Raw genomic sequence first — 18,396 nt, 5'->3', positions numbered from 1 at the left:
TGCAATGTTATTTTGTGTGAATGTGATTGCAGCAAAGCCAAATCCTAAATCTCCAAAGCTCCTACAAAACAAATGTAAAACTCACACAAAACATCATCCTTCCAGCTTTGGTGATCAGCTTTAGGGGTGAATTCCAGAGATGATAAAGTCAAATCTGGATGTCAAAGCAAAGGATTAATAAGAATAAGCCCAAATGTGATCCCACTATTTTTTTGAGCCATGGTAAACTCTCAGGATTTAGGCTCAACAAAGACTGAGGACGGAGGTAACGGTGCACAATGAAATGCATGGGCAGCTTCTTAACCTACTCCTTTGTGTTAGGTATTCAGTCCAGCTTACATTGGGATTTGTCTTCATAGTTTAGCATGTTTTCCTGAAGTTAGCAGGTTACAGTGTCTGCAATAACCTTGCAAAGCTCTAGAAATTGGAAACAACTTGTTGTTTCTGTTAATTAAAGAGGAAGTATGCATCCAGTTTTGGCTCCTTAGCTTCTGCAGTCAAAGGGATGCTAGTTAGACCACATTTGACCAAAAGGTGTTAATTGATTCTCTTAAAAAAATTACGAAAAAGCTGCCATACAACATTGACATTTCAGATGATGATCAATGAAAGTGAGACCTAAGAGGACACAAGTATTTGGAGAGCAAGAAAACTGTAACAATGATGCTGAACAAATCTGAGCTGAGGAGAGGAGAGTAGAGGAGTTTCTCATAATGAGCGGCACCTTTAATCTTAAACAGTAAATATATTAATTTGTATAACTTTACGATTAGTCTCATGATGACTGTAAGTAATGTCGTTGCAAGGTTCTATAAAGTTTACCTCAGCAAACTCAGTTTTCCTTAAAGCTTAAAATCATCAGTGCCTCTAAATGTGAGATTGAGAATGTATTGTATAAGAATGGTCACATCAGTAAAACTGTCTTGAGTTTGTTTGAATGATTACTATTGATGGCTTGCTTCCAGTCAGTGCTTCTCCTGACACAGCGGACTGAAGGAGTGCACAAGCCTGAGAGCTTTCACGCCTTCCTTTGGATCAAATATAGATAGGACTTGCATACACACCACAGCACAGCACAGCCTCATACAAGGCCCTGCTGGAACTCCAACCTCCACATCTGCCTCCAATCTGTGTTGGGATTACTATACCATCAGAGCATAAAGCTGAGATCGCAGCAGAAACTAGCAAATAAAGATTTCTGTAGTAGTTAAGGTAGATTACAGTATAGGCCATGTGTATGCTGTGGAGCACATCATAATCTATCAGCAAATAGGGACCGGATCTAAAATGTGTTTCTCTACTTTGAGTCACCAGTGCCTCAAGCTAAAGCTGCTTTCTTTACTTTTGCAGGGAGTAAATATGTCATGTTCTCAGTCTGCGTCTGATAACAAGCTCTATTAGCATTCCTTCAGATATACAGTGTACTGTATGTGCTATTATCCTTGTAGCATAAGGCTGACAATCAGTGTTGTGTGTGGAATTGATCGGAATCACTGCATGATCAGGTGGTAACCTAGATGGTGTAAATCCAACAGAACTGTGGAGGTGTAGGTTTAAAAAGAAAATCAGCATATACCTCTACCGGCCACATTATCCGCTAAGCACAGATGTAGTGATTTGTATGTCAATAAATCCATCCCTCCAGGAATTTTTATGGTTGTTTTGATCAAAGATGCTTGGTTTTATGGCAGCTTTTCTCAAGAATTGTGATATAATTTGATAAGTTTTCAGAGAATTGCAGTGATTCACAAAAATTGCAAGACAAGTAAAACAAGAGCTTTGTTTCTAAAATAAAAAGTCATATGTAATCACTTCCTATGATGATACACATACTGCACATCACATACATATTTTATTTATTTTTTCTTCAATGATTGAAATTAGGGAACCATTGGTTAAATTAAAACAAATACAAATAATGAAAGATAAATACTAAATGACAGCTGTACAAGTGTTGTTTATTTTTTTTTTTTAAATACTATTAATTCAACACATAGTGCTAGTATGCACAAATACAAAGGGCAGTCTCTTAGGACTGGAAGTGTGTAAAACACTGACTACTCTGAAATCCGTATTTGCCGTTGATGGCTTGAGAACAACATTACATTTTACTATCGCAAAACATGGACTTACTTGAAGAGTAAAAATGCAATATTTAAGGTTAAATCCTGCCTTCTACTACCAGTATGTAAGTTTAAAAGCAACAGTGAGTCACTGTGGGGTCTAGTATGCCCTCAGTCCAGTTCTGCATATTTTCAAATAATGGAGATCTATTGTATTGTGTAAACCAAGTGTTTGAGTATGTGCAGGAACTGAATGTGAGAAGCTCAAACTGCATTGCTGGGTCTCAGTTAATTCAAATTCATTTTAAACGAGGCAGACAAAAAACACAAGACTTTTAGATGGATCGGTGTTATTTTCATACACCCTGAATATTGAACTTTGTGTAAAGTTCCATCCCTATTAGGTAACATTTAGAGTTTCAACATCTTTTTAAGTTTGACGAAAGAAATGTGTGAGTAAGATCGGCACACTGAGATGTAATAATAAAGGTTCTTGTGAAATAATAGTTAAATGTATACTTGACTTGAAAGAATTATACCATATTAAGCCCAGATTAATATAGATATGTAAACGTGTATAACATATAAATCAGCGTTACTGAGCTGGTATTTTACAATCTCAAGGCACTATTTATATTTTCTGAAAGGTCTCAGGGAGAAAAATGAATCCATATGGCTGCTTCTTAGCTACTTCCTGAAAATGTTGGCACACTTGCACACTATGCCAGGTGGGGAATATTAAAATCTTCCCACGTGTCCCACTTATCATTGCAACTTGGAGGCTGATCTCAACATGATCTCCGGGTTGGCAGCTTACATTTAGGGTGAATGTGATGTGAGACCGGCATGGCATAAGACGTCTGTCTTACGCACAACACACACATCAGCACACAAATACAAGTCTGGCAAGTCAACCTGACTGTTTGAAAGGAAAGCATTTTCGGTGAGTTGTTTTGTAAGAGCCTGAGCATCGATCCACTCTAAAAGCAGGCCCAAAGCAACGGCTGTCACTCCCGCTGACCTACTTCAACTATCATCCAAAACAAAAGACCAGCAGAAAGAGGGAAAAGACATAAAATACAAAGAAGCAGACAGATACAATAACGAGTGTCACTATTGGTGCTAATTCTCTTCACCCTTCTCCTTTTATCTTTCTCCATAATATTTTCTCTGGAGAGCTGAATAGCAAAAAAAGATGAGAAACAAAAGGACTTCAAAAGAGGCTTTTAAACATGTTGAGAAAGACTTGCTAATGGTCAGGAATCAACAGCCCGAGAAGAGGAAGGATGAACGATGCCCCTATTGCTTCCTTGTTGATTCTTTGTTGATTTAAGCTCTCATTTCATATTCTGTTGGTCTTTGCATCATTTCCCTTTAGTGTGTTAGACCAATATTGTGACCACTAGTGACTGTGCATTTGCAATTTGAACATGGATCTTAACTTGAGCAGAGAGCACACATTAACTTATTGCAATTTTTTGGGGGAACAAAAATAAGTCATGGGAAGGTTGTGTATGTGCGTTGCCATTATGACATTGATGATCATTATTTCAATCAATGTTGATGATAATAAGATAAGCTATCATAAAGTGAGGCCATCACATACTGCTGGTGGTCACTTTGGGTTTGTTCAGACTGCAGGCAAATCAGATTTGTTTCTCAAATGAGATCTTTCGGACAGACATGATTGCAATGTTATTTGCAAGTGAGCGGATTGGATTTGGTGTGTCCAGACATCACCAACCTATCTGCAGGAGTTACTGTGGTCACAATTTATGCCTGGCTGCACTGGTGCTGTGTTGCGGGTTGTTGTACAAGCAATTGTGGTGAGCCGCCCGAACCAAAATGCCAAAGCCAATTTTTTTGTCGCAGCCCAGCACTGTGCCACAGTATAGCTACTAGTCATGCAGCATGGTCTGGGCAGTAACCATATCCACAGCCACACCTTCAGCCAACTGTGCTCACAGCCAGTGAGAGAAGGGCTAAGTAATACATGTATCACATGATCTATCCTTTCTACACTATCTTGTCATGAAATTGAAAGATTAATTGACCCTTAAACTACTAGTTAGTTGCAGCATTCAGGTTGCCATAGTTTGATTCAGAATTCCACCAATACTGGATTTTTGGGGACTGACAATAAGGAGTACAAAAACAGTTTTTTTTTTGCAATAATCACTCAAAATGTGGTTAGCAAACAATGTTGACATTCATGCCAAAGATAGGTAAGGAAGGCAGGATATTTCACAATGCATTGTCGACACTGATATACATGTAAGTGCACTGCAATAGTGAACTTCACTGGGAAACTGTAAATAAATCAATAAATTAAACAAAACATTTGCATTTTTCTAAATAATCCCCAAAAGCTTTTTCTGTATTAAATTCTGTTAACAAGTTTTTATATCGGCTAACATATATTTCCATACCAATAGAACTGCGATAGGCTGATATCGGCTGATAAAATTGGTTGATATATCGGTTGGGCTCTAGTTTCCTATACGTCGTTGGCTGGTTGTAAGCTTTCTGTCTCCCAGTTTCTGCTGCCTTCTTCATCATTCTTCCTCCATCTCATCAATCTTTGTAATGTCTCTCCACTGCCTGCTTTACCTTGACCTCCTCCCCTAACTTCAAGACAGAGAAGCCAATACTTAATCCACCTTTGGCTCGCTCCACTGCTGTTCTTAAGCAAACTCATTTCGTCTCATTAGAGCGCGAGTCTGCTAAATGTTCTTCGGACTGGGGAAGAAAGATGAACGCTAAATAATTTTTCCCAGCGATTGTTATTCACAAACACTGTGACACACTGGAACTGTTGGTTTGTTTGAAAGGACAACTCTTATCTCAGTTTATTAGCATTTTCACTGAGAAGTCAGAATTGTCTATAATTGCTTGTACATTTCTTTGCATCATAAATACAGTAATCATCCAGGCAAGACTGGCATTCATCATCCTTATAAAAAGAAAACCTATTTGTCGTTTGTGTATCTTATTAAAAAGTTGGATATGCACTGCAGGGTGTTGTTTCATCACACAAACTTTTGACTTTCTGTTCTTTAAAAAATCTTGGAAGGAGAATTTAAAATGTTTTGATTGGCTCAAAATGTGTACAAGAAAGAACTAAAATACATTTTTTGCAACTTATCGGGTTTAATGATTCTTCTGGCAAAGGGAACTGTGATCAGATAATAAAATGTTCAATGGTAGTTTTCTCTTTATTTCCCTTTCAGTTCCAACCTTCTCTGTCAGCTGTGCATGTCACATTTTGTAGAGTAAATGACAAACAACATTTTTTTTATTTAGTTTGGGGGCTTTGTAGGATATTTTGAAAAACACCACCTCCAAGTCAACAACTGATGGTTCTGCTTCAAGACTCAGGGCTTACATTTAATTGAGACGCTCCACAATTGATCAAATCCAATCTCCGAACATTTTCTATCTCACTTAGTATGGTTATATATCAGCAAACATATTATCACCACCTGCCTAATATGGCACTTCTGCATGCTGTCAGAACTGATCCAAGGTCTAGACTCTATCAGACCTCTGAAGCTGTCAGACAGTACAGTTATGTATGTATCTAAAACACAAAGATGTAATATATATTAATCATTATGAATGCAGACTGTGGTGGTGAGCTATTAATACTGTGCTGATAACAATGTAAATTCTGGACTGCCATTCAAATTCAAGAACCAGTAAATATACATGATTAATTATTCTTTGCCACACTTAAATTTGAGATTGATTATAAATGCTTTATGACCAGTGGACTAACATGTTCACTATACACAAATAATCCAGTTCATTATCTTTATTGTATATTACTACATTTCTGGGAGGTTATTCAGAGACACGCATTAATATTTCACAATTTGGAGACAATGCATAACCTACTATCCAATACACTTTGGTAATGGTTTCCCACTGACCCAATACACTTTGGTAATGGTTTCCCACTGACTTTAGCCATTTTTTTTTTAAATTTTTAAATTTAAATTTTTTTTTTTTAGTGTTACTTTGTTTATAGGGGCTCAGTCACACCACCATTAAACCAGCCATGTTTAAAAAGCAAATTGAATCATTTTAAATCAGGCTGACAAAACTTTACTGATTTGTGCAATGACTTAAGTTCAACTTTGATCATTTCTCACACAAACTTGTGTTGCTGATTTAGAGCAAACTTTCTGGACTGTGCTGGCTGATGAATAAATAACAAGAAGGTATCATCATCCCGTATTATCAAACGCTAACAATGGCTGGTCATCAAGAGCATCATGCGTAAGAAACATTTTGTGTTGCTTCTTTTCTGCTAAGTGGGTTGCTGCTATCTCCTGCTGCTAACATTCACAAACTTCCTTAACTCTACATTGTGTATGATATTTTATGAAATTGCCTCCACCTACACCTCCACCTCCTTGCCTACCAAAGTGAAGTTAATGAAATATTGGTGTGAAATGCTATCAGCTGAGTTGTATCTGAGAGATTTTAATATTTATTGCCAGTGTATGAGCCCAGCTTCTACTCAATACTGGAATCAATATTGGTGCTTCCCAAGTTATTTCAGCTGGTTGGCATCCCGTTTAGTAAAATCCCACAAATAAATGTTTTTCCTCATATCTGTTTTGCTAATATGAACAGTAGCCACTGCACAACCTGCAAGTAGCCCCTACTTCACTAACATTCCAGCAGGATGTGTAATTTGCCACCACATTTCTGTGTGAATGGACATTACCTTGTATTGTAGTAACATTTAGTTTTTCTTTTCAGCATAAAATTGGAGGAAGTAACTAGATTTGTATCACGGTATTGTAAGAACAGACTAATTACTGTTAACAAATCTTACAAATACTTAGAGTACAGGCAGTTTAATTTAAGTAGCCACCATAATGGACAGCTTTATCAGTAGTGATTTAAACATTGGCATCCTGCAAATGAAGCTGCATAGACGGAAATCAACAGGAACACCACTCACATCTTCTTAGACTTTCAACAGGAAGAAATTAATCAAAGCTTAATTCTGGAATAAATGGAACAAATACAAATGATTTTAGCTTTGTTCAATATGTTGAGAAATTTTTGCATGGTATTTAATTAAATTAAAAATATTACAATGATGTATAAATGTTATTACTTTTGTGTGCAATCTTTTATAAAGGCCATCAGGCAATATCTGAAGATCTGATGGAAACAATGTTTCACATAAAACTGTATAAAAACACTCAAAACTGCGAATGGGTACAACAGAATTCCCAACGTCAATCTTTCTTTGATACCAAACGTACACATATCAATTCAGCACAATCATAGCAATATTTTCTTCATAGTATAACCACTTCTAGCATTTTGAATTCATGGATTATGACAAAGTCTTTGTACACATAGTATTTAATGCTATGGATGAGTGATAAATGGTCAAACTTTAACACGCAGCCAAAGCTGGTTACTTACTCTGCCACTCCAGTGAACATCTTCAGCTCTCTGTGTCTTATCACCAACTAATTGTCTAATCTTTTAGATGAACAACCAATACACATGAACCCACTTGTTGTTTGTCTTTTTGTTTCTTACCTGTTTGTAGGAGACGTAGATAGGTCTGCTGAAGATTATCCACTCCACCACCTTACTGCAGGGCGGAGTGGTCAGAGAGCCTGTGTAACGATAGTAGCTTCCCAGTGAGGATGGCAGCAGGTCCTTCAGCACAAATGGCTCCAGGAAAGTCTCTTTTTCTGTATGAGTGAGGGCAGGACAAAGTGTTCTGATCAATACAACAAGATCTACACAACACTCCATTCCTCTGCAAACTATGGTGACCGGGGCTTTTGGACCAAATCCAAACGCTACTGTTTCACAGCCTTTAGGTTTATTCTATTGATTTCATTTGCATGGTGCTTGATTCATTCAGGGTCCCCATAGTAACATACATAATTGCACTTAATTTATCCCCGTGTCTCAAAGAAATATTCACTTAAAATTCTATTTAACTTAATTTATGTACCCTGACATCCCACACAAGTCCTCTCAGGGCACTTAAGGTCCTTACAACAAAGCCTTACAATATTAGAAAGGAACCCTACAATTCAACAAATCCCTCGTGAGCAATAGCTGGAAGTAAAAACTCCCTTTTAACAAGGTGAAACCTCCGAAAGAACGAGCCTCAGAGATGGACAGCAGGGATAAACAAACAAAAACTAGAAAGACATACAGTTCAACTATTTGCGACAGTAAATCATAACGTTTGGGAGTAAATGAAAACTTTGCCGAGTCACAAATATTGTGATCTCATATCTGTAGTATCTGGAAGCTGTTTCGAATTACATATTTTTTTCACCAAGATATTTAATTTTGCAGTGCAAAACTAAACCATTTTATGGTTATATTCAGACACTGGCAGGACTTTGTTAAGCTTCGGGATAGACTGTGGTCTGGTTAAATACAAAAAAGTCCAGTGACTTGAGACACTAATTGAATTTAATGAAAAACACGGCTTTTCCCCAACTTTTGTTGCTTAAACCAGAGAGGAGTCTGGAAATGAATCCTGCACTGTGACAGTTGTGCACTACGTACAGCAGTCATCTACTTTAACCATCGTCTGCTGATCCGAGTCCAATTCATAAATATTGTACTTCATTTATTAAGTTTGCTTGTTTTTTATTAAGTTTGCCTTTGAAAATGATCCAGCTAGTAATTACAGTTGCCATCATATTGTACACTGACAAGCAGAAACATTATGAAAACCCACAGATGAGCACTGATAATCTAGGAATAATGGTGCATGTCCAATTTCGGGGTATATTAATTGCCTTGAGCTACCAAAGACCTCAGAAGAGACGTAATCTGTACGAGCATTCTGTTACCTGCCATGAGCTTGGTTTTCTTACAATTATTTATATTTTTGGCAACTTGAGGGCAATGAAGTGAGCTGAAAACACTACATCTGATATGTTAATGTTACAGTAAGCAAAAACATAATTCTATCCAGTAGTTGCCAGTGGATACATAAAGAAAATACCTAGTCACTAGGATTCATGTTTCTGTCCCACTGACGAATATTCAGTCTCATTTTAGCTGTTTTCTTTGAGAAAAAATATCTGCCCCCTAAGCTGGAATGAGAAAGTGTCTTCTGAAGAACTCCGTCTTAAAAAGATGGACCCTTTGTATTACATTATGTCCTAATGATGAGATCCTAAAACAATTTACTGTCTTATGAGGTAACACTTTGTGTCCCCTTGTAAAATGTTTTAGACTGAATATCAGCTATTGACATTTTTTTAAAACATAGGTTGCACAGTAATTTTTCCACATCCTTTATTGATACATTTTCATTTTCAACACCTCATTACTCAACTGCCTCAAAGCATTTACAGAGGGAAAAAAAGAAACAAAACAAACGTGTAGATGCGGACTGAAGGTAGAGTAGAGGAAGGAGGGAGTGTGGCAGGAGGAGGGTGGAGTTGTCACCAGTAGAGAGAAGAACATGCAGGATGTGAATTGTGAAGCAAGCAGAAAGGTGGGGAAAGAAGTGTTGATAAATAAGAAATCAGCAACAAAGGAGAGAGAAATGATGAGAACAGATGTGAGGAAGGGGAGGAGTGGAAGGTGTTTGATCCACTTTTCCAATGAAAATGTGAGGAAGGAGGGTGACAGGGATGGAAATAGAGAGTGAGGGAGTGTCTACGAAACTCCGGAATGCAGGGCTGACGTGTGCAGCAGGGTGGGTCACTTGACAGGGATGGCGGCAGGGTAGATAATGTCGTCTTTATCTGCACCACGGCAAGCCTCCCCCTCCCATTCCTGCACCTCTTCCTCCCTTTCTCCTCTGTCCACCTTCCCCCTCTCCCTCATTCCCTCCTGCTGACAAGGCCCATCTCCCACTGCCTCCCCAACACAGAGTTCAGAGATGTACTTTCAGCTCCGTCAAATCCGTGCGACAGAGCAAGCCAGGGAAGGAGGAGGAGTTGGAGACAGGAATTAAATGTTTGTTGTGGTGGGTGTACTTGGGCAATGGAGGATCAAGGGACAGCCTTTCTTCAGGACTTTTGCTTCTGCATTAGAACTCACGCGAGGCATATCTCACTTCAAACACAAACTTTCTCGATCTTGTACACAGACAGGCAAACAGGGCTTGAAAGAAGAAAATAAGATTCAGTGTGGCCTATGGGTCTGTTTTTTTCTCACCAGCAGCTACAGCAGCAGTGACTGTGGAGAGGTCCCAGGAAAGTCTAACATGAGTAGGAGCAGTGTGAGGTTGCGATCACACAACGAGTATTTTAGGATTTGAGCCTTCTGTGAGGCATCAGAACAGCTGTCCACTCATTTAATCATCCATCATCACCCTCAGTTACTCCCTCATGCCTCAATGTTTCATTGCACAGAAAAGGAAAAGCACAGAGCCACATATTGGGAGGCACTCAAAGACTGCTGAGTATTTCTTCCACCAGCTTACTACATGATATGAAGCACTTTGAAAAGTTTTTTAACAAAAAGTTTAGGTGCATATTAAGTGGGACAATCACTTCATATCTGCAGGTGAGGCTTAATTTTCTCATTCCATTCATTTCTGTGTAAATATGTTTACATACTGTTTGAGGTTTGCTGGTCAAATGAGTGTGTAGGTCCTTCAACTTGTAGCTTCAGAAGTGGGAATGATATCCCGGACTCAAAATCAAATTTAAAGATTGGTGGTACCTTACTGTTTGCTTTAACTGTACTGAACTAAGTTAAGCACTAGCTTCAGCACAGCCATGATACATGGTTGTATCACCTGTCAAATGGCTTTTTGATCAGGCATTATTGATGGTGCAATGTTTGGTTTGTACCCAAAAGAAGGCATGGGAGAAGACTACTTTGTTGGCATGGATAAAAAGTTGGGTAAAGGAGTGAGTGATGGTGGTAAGTAATGCTTTCTAATTACATTGAAAACTAAACACTGGGATATATGCAAGATTAAACCTGCAATACCAAACTTAAAAAGTCAACTGATTTAAGATGCAAATTGTGCTTTCAAAACAATAATATTCAGGCTGATGGCATCCACTTGCCACCTTTGGCATGGCATGCAGGCTAGAGTGGATGCTGGACTGTACAGTAATTTATAGTGTATTTTGATCTAAATCGAGCAAGTTCATGACCAGAATGGGAAAATGACAATGGAAATGTTGCAGATAACTTTGTGTTGTTCCTTAAGAAGCTTAAGGACATAACAGTTAAACCTGTCTCCAAAGCTCCTGTAAGAAGGCAATTGAATTGGCAGACAACTGAAGAAAAGCAGATTATTTTTTTGAAGACAAATGCAGATGCTGCCAGTAAGTTGGTAAACTGAGGCTTTGCTCTTCCTAAAAAAAAGAAAAAGTCATAACATGCCTGCTAACATGGTAACTTTTTTTTTATTCAGTTTTATTATTATTCTTTTTTCTTTTTTTTTTAATCTTGCTCTCACATCTGATTTGACAACTTAAGATAAAGGAAATACACCAACAGGGCTAAACAAACTAAATAGCTAACGGTTTCCTTGACATCTGTTGGATAGGTTGCCAGTGAAACCTGTTTTTAAATGGGACCACAATCTTTCCCCAACCTTGATCTTAAGTGTTTTAGTTGTTTAGTTTGCTATGAGTCTTATTAGATCTGGTGAATCATGAGATGTTAAATTTAAATGAACTCAGCACTGATGGTCCTTTACTACTTGTGCATAAAGAATAACGAGAGAATGATCAGAGTAATTGTAATTACCATTCTGTATGAGGTATTATTTACTATAACCGGGTTGCATCAGAAACAGAAAGCTCTCATTGTACTCACTAATTCAAGAGTACAACTCTAAAAGGAGCTCAATCTGTTGGTAACAGTTTGATGGGAACACCTCATGAGTAAAGGTAGTGTGGAAATTACTATTGAAATAACATTCTAACATTTCTAAATGGCCATTTTAGTTAATATTACACTTTCATACATGGCTGAAAATTTTAAATTTTCAGACTTTACCAACAAATAAAATATAGCCCAAAGCCCCCCATCCACACACACTCCCTCTCTTCCCCATCCACACGCAAAGCAGAAAGTGACCATCTTAGAATAAAAGACTCAACAAAACAATAACAGAGAAAGCCAGGAAATGCTATCTATCACAGATATGTAATGAAGAAACACCCAGAGGGAGGAAAAAAGTTTTAAAAGTTAAACAAAATATTAAAAAAAGAGTGTGGGGATATGGCAACTAGTGAAACCAACTGGAATGTATAAATAATAAACTATTACATGAATATACAAAATAAATACAATTTGCCAAATGTAATAAAAAAACAAAAAACAAATCACTGAAAGAGTAAAAGGCAAGAAGTAAAATAAACTAAAATGTAGGGATGGAAATTGTGGAGATGAAGTGAAGAAGTCAAAGGAGACCGCAAAGATGCTTATTGACAGCAGCTCGATTTAGGAGAGAGATCACAACATGTGGTGGTTGTAAATCTCTCTGCCTGAACTCTCACAAAGGCCCAGTTGCAAAGGAATACATTATTTCTTTAATTCTGCCTAACTGAGAGTCAACAGGCTGTCTCAAGTTTAAGCACAATCAACCCCAATCTTGGACAGTTCAAAAAGTTGGGGTGCCATTACAGGAACCTTTATCAGTCTCAGACTATGTCAGGCCTGAACAATAAAATTTCCCTTAAATAGCGCAATAAATAAAGGAAATAAATAATATCCTATTAAAACTTAAAATACTCAAATATATGTACCAAGAGGTAAAACAGTTGAAATGAATAGACAATTTAACAGCTAATCCAAATAAATTAAGTCAAATTAAAAGTTAACATGTTAGTCTTGAATTTGTTTACCCAGACTTTCTGCTACCCTCAGGTCTTCAGGAAAGCTGTTCCATTGTCATGAGCAAGAGTAACTGAAAGATGTCTCACTATGGGTTTTTGTTCTGACTCTGGATATAATTAATAAGAAGACTTGAGGACCCTAGAAGGTCATACAAAAAAAGCAATTCTGATAAAAAGACAAACCAAAATCATCAAGAGCTTTAAAAACAAATAAAATGATTATAAAATCAGTTCTGAAGTGGGCATGTAGCCAATACAGAGACATGAGCAATTAAACATTTATCATCAATGACAAAACAGTGTAAACACAGTACAGTCATAACAGTCATTTTTGATTTCTTCACAAGGAGAGTAGGCCTTCTAAAAGTCATACAGGGACAGTGACGCACGTTTTTAAAAAGCTGAGCTATCCCACTGCTAAATCCTGGAGTGTTTGAGGGCAGTTTAAAGAATAAAAGAACCAGGAGCTCATTTATCTGCGCTGCAGTTAGATTGCTTCATTTGCACATGAAATGAGGTGGCATTTCATGCCAAGATGAGAACGTTGTATTTTGCACTGATAAGTGGATTTTTACGACAAAACATTGAGCAAGTGACTCCCTGTGCAGCCTTATCAACAGATGGTACATGTTGGGATTTATTGTGTGGATTTACTCTGATTTTAATGTAGTTTTAATTTTTTTTTAATGTGGGTTTCTTTTGTAAAGCCTTGGACAATAATGTTTGTATCAATTTGGGAGGTTTATGCTCGTGAACATTGGTAGCCATGACATACGTTTTGCAGAATGAGTTGTTCTTCTTTGAGGAGATGATACAATACGTAAAGGAGAAAATTCAGAAATTATGAATTACATTTCAAGAACAATGCAAGGCAGTCTATTAAGAAACATACAGACCTAAAGCTGCTAACCTGGTCTGTGTCTAGTCCCTAATGTTTTGGCGGTCATCTATGTTCTCTCTTGAAATCACTAAGTTATACAGACTTTTGGGTTTTATTCACTGAATCAATTTTTATACACTTGTTGTTATATTTTATTTATTGGAGGTCATTTGAAAGTCTGGAATGGCATTTAATAATGTGCTGGCTAACTTCAAAGGCTGTTAACTGTCAATCTGAGGTCTGTGTGTCAAATATGAAGTTGAAGCAGGGAGGCAAGCAAGCCAGCTGTTCTGTCCAGAACTCAACAGCACACCTAACCCGTTTAATCCGTACACAAACAGAAATGGAAAAACACTCTCATCTGTGGGCTTCTGATGAGCTATGTGCTCAAACTAGCCTATTTCTTTGGGGACAACAGCCAGGTGCTTGACTTCCCGGCGTCTTAACAGTGAGCACCATAGGAATACTGAACAGATAAATTGAGCCTGGATGTATCTTCTCACCAAATGTTTTATCAGACCGACACAGAGAAGTGTTATTTACACATACGCGTTATGGCTAGCAGCAGGTTGCCAACGTGCGTGATCCTGCACGTCAAAAAGCTGATTGGTTGATTAAATTGTCAGTACTTTGATTCAGAAAATAGATCAAAACAAAAATAAATGTGCCTGTGTAAATGGATCTGAGTTTGCCTGCCCATGTGCAGCTAAGTGAACTGTAATTACATCTTAAACGCATAGGTTTTTGATGGCATATGGTATTGTTGATTGTTGATTGTTCATGTTGTGAAAAAAAACCCACCTTGTCTGTTATTGTGTCCAAAATAACCAAAGTAAAAGCTCTGAAATCAATAGTATTTCTTTGATCTACATGACTGAAAATAACATCCCACCTCCTACCAAAAAACAACAAAAAATATCAATCTGGCACTTTTTTTTTTTACATTTTAATCCGCATGTGTTCATTCTAAGCTCCACTGGAATATGATTGGCTGCCTAGTAGTGGATAATCCAGTATTTAAAAACACAGATTATTTCCCATGACTAAAACAAAATGTCTGCTCTCCACCACCTGAAGGTCAGGCAATCGTGGACATGAGATGGAAAAATTATGGATATTGCCGACTTCATGGATCTTAGTAAGAAACTGTATGTCTGTAATTCTGTAAAAGAGTCCGGTGAACTGGAAAAACATGGAAAGTACTACACTCCAGGTCTGTTGACTTTAGAGCATTATGAGCTTGGAGTATTTCCAGTAGGACAGTGTATAATGGGGTAAAAAGTGAGTCTTGGTATGTTGCCATAGTGCTGTATAGAGCAGTTTATTTAAACATGCCTTTATGTCAGCACAGTGTCATTACCTCTGTTTATCTACTCAAGCGTCTGCGCACCTGCTGCTTTCATGCCACAGTGCTGAAATGAAGTCCTTCCTCCTCTCTGGCACAAATTACAAGGCCATTAATTCACTATCTCACTCAGTGTTCAAAGTCTCCACTGACACAGCACTCTGCGACCCTGATTGGCAATTCATTTTTAAAGGGTGTACATGGCTTATGGTGGTTTCCCCTGATTTCAGGTACCATGTCGACTCTGTGTCACTTGACGAAGAGAAATTCTGTTTTCATTTCCCTCTTACTCTCCCCATCTGTACAACTTCACCAGTATTTCTACCCTTCCTTTACTGATGGGGGTTTAATCCCCAAGCACTCTCTTTCACATCCAATCTGATGTGGCTCCACAGCACACTGCTCACATGTTAAGCTTCTTTTTCATCCTCTTCTCAATAGGATTTCCCAAAATTTGGGGCAGACATCTATTTATCTGTTCTCCTTTTTTTTTTTTTTTTCTCATGGTGTATTTTGAAGTATTCTATTCACAGCCTCTATCTTGATTTCATTGGATACTTAAGCAGTTTTGGCATGATTGTAGTTAGTTTTGCCAATATTTTTTGAGAGTATCATTTTGGACTAGCACGTAGGCTTGTAGAGTTACTTATTTAGAGTCCTTGGTTTGTTCATCACACCTTTCCTTTATATTTTTTGGTGCACTGTTTTAAAACTACCTTGATTCCAGCTATGCTGTGCATTATGCGAGTGTGGGGATAGTTTTTGAAAGCCGTGCTCTTTAGGAGGAGCTTGGATGAGATGCTAAAACTATTTCTGCTCTAAAGGCCAGATATATAATTGCTTTTCATAACACGTGCAGGATGTTTAACTCAATTGAATCAAACCTCCAACCAGACTCCATCTTTGGTTTCTGTTGTGAGAGTCGTGCAGTTTCTAAATGTGACAAAATCCTCCTTCAATATGGCCTCGCCTTTGTAAAGTACACAAGGCACGATGTTGCACCTACATTATTTTCAAAACCTATTCAGTTGTAAAACAAAAAATAATTCAGTATAGACTCTATCATTGCTGTTGAGCAAGATTTGCCTTAACACATTGTCAAGCATTTAATCTTCTAGTTTCTCCAAATATTGCTTGCATTGTAACAGTAATGAGCATTTAACATGAATACACAGTGAGGATTTTTATGTACGCTTACTTTTATGTCAAACATCTGTGAGCATTCCGTATACTCCAGAGCTTACTCCAGAGTTATAATAATGATTCTTATGACCTGTAATGTTTGTAGATAATAATCAATTCACTCAAATCAACCAATTAAAATGAAAAGTAGAGAAGGGAGAAAACCATTACCTTGCTCCTCTTCTTCAACTATGCCTCTCATCTTTCCCATCATCCTAGCACATCATTATCAGTCTTTGCATCTGCCTCCAAAGCGCCTACAAACTCTGTGTATACAATGAGCTGCTCTGTTTGCCACCAGAGCCTTTCATGAGTCCGCTATGTAAATCAGACTCAGCCTTTTTACCAGGCTGATTTCACAGGGATGGCGCAGAGCCGCTTGCTGGCTAGGTAGTCAGAGGCCATTTGTTCCAGAGAGGTTTCATGTAAAATGCAACAAGGCAAGAGGTACAAAGACAGAGGAGTCAGACCTGTGGTGCATGTCCGCCAGACAAGCCCGGCAAAAAGAGAAGAGAACGCTGTGAAAAATTTAACCACCTGCTGCTCCATAGCGTAGCACTGGTGGAGACAAAGCAAATTAGCCAACCACCTTCCCTGTGGGAGAGATTGGAGCTTGGCCTTGATTGAACTTGAGTGGTCTTTGTGTTAGATGAATTATGGAGGCAGAGTAGTTTTTACCAAGACAGCTGAGCAGGAGATAAAGTGTAAGGATCATGCAGTGGGATTTTATCAAAGTTTTATTTGTGTATGGCAAAGCTCTCAAAATTCACTATGAAGCTGTTCTGTTTTTCCAAGGCGAGTGGGGCCCTTTGGGGGGGACAAGACAGAACATTGCTGTAGGATAAATGTTTTGATCATGACAGGGATGCACTTCGGGGTTGTGCGCAGGAGACAACAAATTTTGACTGAGGCATACAGTTCTAACAAAAAACTATGTAAAATCTTCTAATTTCTTACGTGATGAATAAAGAGAAACACTGAATCATCCTAGAAGTCCTAATTTATTGTGTGGGTAGATTGTATGCAAGGCACTAAATCATGCAATATGCTAAGGGATGATGAGGAGCACAATCAAAGCTAGAGTACCCTGCAGTTAAAGTTTGGTAAAATATCATGCATCACTAGTAGTCAACTGGGTCCAACATCAAAATCATGTTACGGCTTCCAACATCAATAACACTCTGCTCTCCATATCCAGCACATCACATACCGTGATAATTCACTTCCTCCAAAGCCCTGTCCATGTTTTGAACCTGGCCCACAATTTACCTTCTTCATGTGAAGGTCAGCCGACCAGATGAGTGGATTGATGTCCTTTATAAAGCTGGTCATACTGTCATTGCTGGCAGCAGTTATTTTAAGTGAAAAACTCCAAACTCTGTGTCTATCACTGACTGTTGTTCCTGATAACAATGCAATGTATTTTGTTAAACTAAGGCCCCCATTAAAAGCTGCACTGGACTGGATCAGACTTAGCCTAAAGGATAATTACATTGATTCACTCAAGAGACTAAAATTAGACTAAAGTAAAACACATTTTAATACACATCAAAAGACAAAGATTAAATCAAAATCAGGAGCCGAAGTTAGCACTGACTGACAGCTATATTTTAGTTCAGGACTTTTGGTGCATAACAAGTTCAATTAAGCCTTTTCTACTCTGGAGACCCGTGTGATAGGACCAGGCCGTTATCTCTTAGTAAAATGCAATCCTAAGGCATGTTTTGGTTGCTGATCGTTGCACATTCATTGTAGAGGCTGTCTAGTTCTACTATGACTAAAATGGGTGCAGCATTGTTCTGCTGTTGCATCAAATCTGGTAGAATTGCAATGGAGAATTTCTAGACCAGGGTGAATAATGTCAGTGCCGCTGAGTAATTGTTATAAAGCTTCTTTTTTCTTTCTCACTAGTTTACGGTTTTGATTCGGTAAAAGTTTTTGTATTTTATTAGATTTTTAAAAATCTTATTCTGGCCTGGTGATGGGCATAAAGAGACTCATTTTATTTCGAAATACGTCCACGTTTTTTCTTTATCCATTGATAAAATGGAGGGGGATAGTTATAGTTTTAAAATGGAAAATATAAAAATGTCTAAAATG

The 18,396-nt window shown here is 38.0% G+C and overlaps 1 protein-coding gene across 1 annotated transcript in view; it reads right to left on the bottom strand.

The window, feature by feature from the left end:
- The window catches only part of ptprga (protein tyrosine phosphatase receptor type Ga), a 378,044-nt gene that overhangs the window by 77,232 nt on the left and 282,416 nt on the right, over positions 1 to 18,396 (bottom strand). Inside the window, exon 7 of the mRNA XM_069141477.1 lies at positions 7,635 to 7,792. Coding sequence (XP_068997578.1) covers positions 7,635 to 7,792 — 158 coding nt within the window. The remainder of the gene's footprint in view (positions 1 to 7,634; positions 7,793 to 18,396) is intronic.

The sequence above is a fragment of the Embiotoca jacksoni genome, unplaced genomic scaffold (assembly GCF_022577435.1).
Source record: "Embiotoca jacksoni isolate LCO1_2020_lvr unplaced genomic scaffold, fEmbJac1.0.p SCAF_1, whole genome shotgun sequence".
NCBI classification, from domain to species: domain Eukaryota; kingdom Metazoa; phylum Chordata; class Actinopteri; family Embiotocidae; genus Embiotoca; species Embiotoca jacksoni.
The sequence above is the reverse complement of the archived record's forward strand: the minus strand, read 5'-3'. Positions and strand labels throughout refer to the sequence as shown.